Source organism: Cyprinodon tularosa, unplaced genomic scaffold (genome assembly GCF_016077235.1).
Source record: "Cyprinodon tularosa strain WSP-4 unplaced genomic scaffold, ASM1607723v1 ctg137, whole genome shotgun sequence".
Lineage (NCBI taxonomy): Eukaryota > Metazoa > Chordata > Actinopteri > Cyprinodontiformes > Cyprinodontidae > Cyprinodon > Cyprinodon tularosa.
In genome coordinates, this window is record NW_024038189.1 from 583,749 (window position 1) to 590,746 (window position 6,998).

A 6,998-nucleotide genomic window follows, 5' to 3' on the forward strand; every position below is an offset into this window, starting at 1 on the left:
CTTGGCACCTGCACACAGTGCCAAAGCTACCAGTACCTGGTTGAAGGACCATGGTATCCCTGTTCTTAATTGGCCAGCAAACTCTCCTGACCTTAACCCCATAGAAAATCTATGGGGTATTGTGAAGAAGAAGATGCAATACACCAGACCCAACAATTCAGAAGAGCTAAAAGCCACTATTAGAGCAACCTGGGCTATCATAACACCTGAGCAGTGCCACAGACTGATCGACTCCATGCCACGCCGCATTGCTGCAGTAATACAGGCCAAAGGAGGCCCAACTAAATACTGAGTGCTGTACATGCTCATACTTTTCATGTTCATACTTTTCAGTTGGCCAACATTTCTATAAATCCTTTGTTTTTATTGGTCTTCAGTAATATTCTAATTTTCTGATATGATGAATTTGAGATTTTCATTTGTTGTCATTTGTAATCATCAAAATTAAACAAAATAAACATCTGAAATATATGAGTTTGTATGTAATGTATGAATATAATATACAAGTTTCACTTTTTAAATGGAATTACTGAAATCAATCTACTTTTTCATGATATTCTAATTTTATGACCAGCACCTGTAAGCTACTATTAAAACCTCAATGGACGTTTTAATTGATAGTACTGACATTCCATTTTAAGTATCACTACTGCCACCCACAGGTTTAGAGTGGAACTGCTTTTTCCGGTGGCTCTGAATTACATCCACATAAGAACAAGAAGTCACATGTAGGCGTAAGCCCCCCCAGCTAATAAGAGACATAAATATATATTTGACCTACTTTCTTAACATATATTTAAAGCCAATGCTATAGATAAAAAAACAATACCTAGACAAAATACTCTAATAATCCACTGACGCCAGACATTATTTGTGATTCAAAGTAAATCTGCTTCTGTTGAAAGTTCTGTTCAGACGCCCTGTCTGAGTCTGTTACTTATTATTCAAATTTTTTAAGATAAATGAAAAAAAAAATATATAATTCAGTTTGGTGCTGGCTCATCGCGTTGACAATTCAAATGACTTTACAGTGGAGTCACAATCACCATATTGTTTTCTCAAACACGCATATCTTCTACATTTCTCTTATACATTTCTCTAAGGTCCATAATTGAGTGACCATTTTTCTATAATCTTTTTGCTGCTGTAAACATCAGAATTTCCCCATTGCTGGACAATAAAGGGATTTTTTTATTCTATTCTATTCTATTATAGAACCTATAAAACCTATAAAAATCTCTATGGAAATTGAACTAGATCTACTATCTATTCTATTATAGTTAGATAAGCAGAAGGGAATTTAGATTTAAGTGCCTTGCCCAGGGGCACATGGATATGAGACATTGGAGAGCTGGAATCAAACCCACAACCTTTAGGAAACAGCAACTCTTCCAGCTTATCCACAGTTTATGGATTTGAGGAACCTCAGATTCCGTTTTTTCAGTTACACAACCATACGTTTCACAACAGAGCGGGGTTATAAATAAATTTAAGATTTTAAAGGAGTATAAATAGCGAGAAAAAAATACACCTAAATAAATTAAGTTAACAAAGTAGATCAGTCAAATTTATCGTAGAGGCACATTAGTTATTAATGCTTGCAAGAATAAGAACAGACAGAGATTGATTAAACCAGATACCTTTTTATAGAAGGAAGAAGGTGCCATAAAACTACATACAGAGAGAAAACAGCAATAAAAACCCAACCCCTGATTTCTAAAGGAGGCCAGTTTGCTCTGAAATAAGCAACAATAACAAAACTATCATATCAGGGCAAATCTCTACTTTTAAAGAGTAAAGGAAACCAGAGTGATCTGGAAGTGTGCACATATTTCACGCTGGACATTTTTATGTAGAGTGTACAATTTAGCACACTCAAAATAACAGCCAGAATCCTGATGAAAGCCACAGTTGGCTTTAACAACAACAGGATAGCCAATTTATATAGTTTAACTAACGTGGGATAAAGAAGACACGGCACCAGTAGAACAAGTGGAGTGTGTCCATTTTGAACCTTGAACCTAATAGATAAGGAGAGACTTCTGTAAGGCTGAAACATTCAAATGAAAGGCTCTACTTCCTGTTCTTGACATAAAATATTGATATAACACTAAAGAATTTAACCTTAGATTTAATTCTAGACCCTTTTTTATAACCTCATTACTCTCTGGCCTTCTGCTTTCCTGCATTCAGAACAAGCCTGTAGACACAGTGTTTATGCAGATAGTCTACTCACCTATCGGACTTCCATTAATGACAGGCAGCCACACAGCGACAACAAGAGCGACGCATATCCGACTCCAACCAGCGCCGTCCATGTTGGTGTAGTCGTGTTCTCCCGTCCCGACAACTGAGCTGATCAGGTGAATCTCAGCTGCTATGAGTGATGAACAGTTTCCATAACCCTCCTTCCAACCAATAACCTTTTATGATGGGCTATAAAATGTTACAGTGATGTTGGACAGTATCAAAGATCAAGGTACACGAAGAGTTGCATTTCTTCTAAACAGAATCTATTACCTTTCATAAAGGCCTGAGTGAAAATAATCCTCGCTAACTTTAGGTCATTGTATATTTATTTTACATCTCAAAAATATGAGCAGTTTGTTTGAACAATGATGTTATTTTAAAGTGTTTTAAATTCAATAATGCCATAATCATTGCACTTAATTTTGATGAATTATACACCCACTCTGAAGATCTAATATTCCAAAAGATTTGGACGTTGAAGCTAACTTTTGTTTACAGTAATGAAGCTTAAGCGAAAATTCAACCTGGAAGACTCTTATCAGCTACACCCCAACCACTTGTGATGCCCCTAATTCAGCTCCAGCCAATTTGCCAATTTGTAGCCACATCGTTGCCAAAGCCAATCATCTTTCAAGATCCCCTTTATTTAGCTCCTGGCCCTGCTTTTCTCTCCTGCACACAGGCAAACTTTCACCCACCTCAACCCAATCCCCTACCTCATTCTCAGTTCTACTCACCCTGTGGCTTATTCCACCACCAGAGTCCGGGACCAGGGGAAGACGAGGAGACCAACATGCACCGGGAACAGGTCTGACTTACTGCCGGCAATGTGAACCAACCTCCTGCTGTGGTCACATAGAGAATGGACAACCCGTAACAGAAACCTGTGTCAGCCAAGATAGTTTTACAACATCCAGAGCCTTATAGTACTCAGGAAGAATCTCATCCACCACCAGAGCCTTGCCACTGAAAAGCTCTCTAACTACCTTGGTTACTTCAAGCTTGGCTGCTTGGGGGAGTGGCGGCATAGTGGTTAGGGCATAGCGCTTTCAATCCTGAGATTGTGAGTTCAATCCCCCACTGCAACAGACTGCCACTCTGGGTCCCTGAGCAAGATCATTAACCCCACACTGCTCCCCGGGCGCCACACAATGGCAGCCCACTGCTCCCCAAGGGGATGGGTTAAATGCAGAATGTTAATTTCATTGCTCTGTACTTGTGACAGTGTAATGACAATAAAATTGAATTATTTATTTATTTGTATGATTGAAAATACCTCTAAGTCCCCAGCCTCCTTGGAAGACCTGATGATGGGATTGAGGAGATCCTTGAAGTACTCTTTCCATCACCAACATACCCAATCGAGGTCAGCAGCTCCCCACCCGCAATGTAAACAATGTTGGTAAAGCACTGCTTCCACCTCTTAAGGAGTCGGACAGTTTGCCGGAACACTTTCGAGGCTGACCGATAGTCCTCCTCCATGGCTTTTGCCTCTGTGACCACACATGCTTCAGCATGCTAGGCCTGCCGGTACCTCTCAGCTGATTCCAGAGTCCAATTATTCAGTTTTTCAATTCAGTTTATTTCTATAACGCCAATGCACAACACATGTCATCTCAAGGCACTTTGCAATTCACCAGATCATACAGTCAAATTGATTCAAAGTTTTCCATCTTAGGAAAACCAGTTGATAACATCGACTCATTGACTCGAATGCAATACCTCACACCCCCAACTAGCTAACAAGGCCAGGTAGGCCTTCTTCTTGAGCTTAAAGACATCCCTTACTTTCAGGGATTGCATCTGCGACAGACCCTAGAGACTTTACGAACACAGCTACGAATGGCCACATCAACAATGTTTCCCATTCTACTTTTAGAAATTCTAGGAACCACTAGTAAACCTGCAGATTGAGAGAAAAGTGCTCTGTTAGGAACATAAGGAACAATCAGATCTCTGATGTAAGATGGAATTTGGCCATTTAAGGCTTTATATGTGAGTATTTGAACATTCAGTTTTCAGCTCCTGTAGATTAAAGACAGTATGACTAACAAGAAATAGGTTTTATTTGTCCTTGTGGGAATTTTCTTGACATTTCCTCATTTGTACCATAAAGTCGAATCAGACAGAGAGGGTATAAAGGATTTCATTGTTTTCAGATATGAGTCAGGAGAAGGGCAGGAAAAACTTCACACCATTATGCGCTTTGCCTTGGTAATTAAAGGACGGTGGCTAAGATGAACAAACACATGGCAAATTTATAAACAAATAGAAAGTAGAAATGGTAATTCAATCATAAAAATAGAGGGTTGAAAACAAAACTAAAGGTGTTATGGTTTTCGTTCTGTTCCAGCTTTATCTCTGAGTTTTCAGTGGTCTAACCCCCTGAACCCTACGGACCCACCGGCGGGTCCAGCTGCTACGTGACCTCGTAATTCTACCAAACCCCCAGTATTGATGTAAAAAACATATTTGGCACAGTTTGGTGTCATTTATGGATAAATGTGCCAAAATGGCCTCTCCGCCTAAGAAATTTCTCACTAATACCATTCTAAAATAAATATGATTCATCTGATTGAGTCCAAATTTGGTATATTTTTATACAACATTTAGATTTGAAAGTCTGTACTACTTTTTTGTGCTATAAATAATAGTTTGGTAGTGTTTTGCAATGTTTATTTCAAAGAAAATTTTGGCGAGGTTCAAAAAATGCAAAATATTTTGTATTTTGTCCCTAATATTTCAGGCAGGGTCTAATTTCTGTTCTTGTATTCTAGTTATTTTTGATTGTATTTTTGTTCTTTTGTTCAAACCTGCTCCCAATCTGCTAATTAGCCTGGTCTTTGTTTCTCTCTCCTATTTATTCTCCTCTTTGCTGCTCACTCTTTGCTTGTTTGTTGTCATTTCTTTGCCCCCTTTTTGTTAGTATTACTGGTTCTCAGTTTTTGTGGTTTTGTGGATTTATGTTTTGGGTTTTTGCTTCTGTTGAACTTTTTGATTAATTAAATATTCAAGAATTCACTTCAGCTTTTTGTGTCTGCATTTGGGTCCTGACAAACCTCCACCCCCACCTGACAAGAGGTTTTCATTTTACCATCACCATCATAAATATAATGTATAAATGGTAAAGATACCAAATTTAAATCAAAACATAAAATCTTTACAAACTAAATCTAAACAATTTAGAAAGGGAAAATAGATATTTTATTAAGGTATTAAGCCCACTGTTATGTAGGTTAGTGTAAGTCACTCGTAACATGACTGGGCAAGTTAAATGAAAAATAAAGGCTAGGTTCAGGTGTTAGGGTTAGCGCTAAACTAACTTGGCAGTGCAATATAAATGAGTCAGGATAGGGTTAGGCATGAAGAACAGTGTTGTTAGGCATACACCGACATGGCAGAGCATTATGATCTAATTATTATAACTTTGGAAGAGGCCCCTCCCGGCTGGGTGTGGCCTTTTTGGATACATTGGGAAGCTTTAAATAAATCGGGGCCATTTTACTGTTCGCACAGATATGGCTAGGAGTAGACTGTAATTTCTGTTTATATCAGTAATTTTGTTAAACATGACTGGAATAAATTCTGCTAATTCTGAAAGATGTTTTCTTTCTCTTTGTACACTATCTGAGATTCATTCCTCCTCAGATTAGAACCAAGCGATCAAACACCTTTTATAAATGGCTTAGATGCAGTTTATAAATGAATATAAAACATGGATGAAACGATCTGTTGATTATTAATTAATGGTCTCTTTAACATTTATAAATTATGTTTTTTTGTAAATTGTTACCAACTATACAACACAAATGCTGAACAAGAGAAAGTACTGCCATCATAGAAAATAGAGAGAAGTAAAGAGCAAATGTGCAGCAAATAAAACAAAAACAACTTGCTGCTAACACATAAAAGTTGCCAGAAAAAAAGGAAAAGAAAAAGTGCTGCAAAAAAAATGTCAGTGAATGAAATGTCAGTTTGGTTTTCTTTTTCTCAGAGCTCCACAGTAAACTGGCCTGGTTTAGAAATCAGGGGTTGGGCTTTTCACACTGTCCCCTTTGTGTTTGATGTTTCTACATTATTCTGTAGAGGCCGAGGAATAAAAAGCTTGCACATCTCTGCTAGGAAAGAAGAGGCTAATTAGATCACTGGTTTGATCAATCTCTGTCTGATATCATTCTTGTAAGCATTAATAATGAAATAAGGAATGTGTCACTACAGTTATTTCAACCAATCTCCTTAACTTTATTTATTTAGCTGCATATTTTAAGATATTAGGATATGCCCCCCAAATAAACTATATATTTCTTTCCATCCATCCATCCATCCATCCATCCATCCATCCATCCATCCATCCATCCATCCATCCATCCATCCATCCATCCATCCATCCATCCATCCATCCATCCATCCATCATCGTCTGTCTGTCTTTATATTTGTTCTTCGTGCTCCTTTAACATGTTTCTATGTTAAGGTGATGGAGATGGAGGCCAAACTTTAGGTTTAGTTTTACCTGGCAGGTCTGGGTATTTTTCTGATACTTCAGTGTTTAATCTGAAGAAAGTCATAAAAGTTAACGATTTTATGTAATTTAAGAATAACACTGTATTTATTTGCAAATACCTAAAAACAAAAATGTTCTTGGCAATGGATGAAGAGAAGGCAAGATACGTTTATTTGTATAGCACAATTCAGCGCACGGACAATTCAGTGCTTTAGATGAATTAGATTGAAGAAAAATACAAGTACC

The 6,998-nt window shown here is 37.7% G+C and overlaps 1 protein-coding gene across 1 annotated transcript in view; it reads right to left on the minus strand.

The window, feature by feature from the left end:
- The window catches only part of LOC119778700 (protein dachsous), a 48,361-nt gene extending 45,083 nt beyond the window's left edge, over positions 1 to 3,278 (minus strand). Inside the window, exons 1-2 of the mRNA XM_038278048.1 lie at positions 3,159 to 3,278; positions 2,237 to 2,423 (exon numbers count right to left, since the gene is read on the minus strand). Coding sequence (XP_038133976.1) covers positions 2,237 to 2,423; positions 3,159 to 3,278 — 307 coding nt within the window. The remainder of the gene's footprint in view (positions 1 to 2,236; positions 2,424 to 3,158) is intronic.
- Positions 3,279 to 6,998: the final 3,720 nt, after the last annotated feature.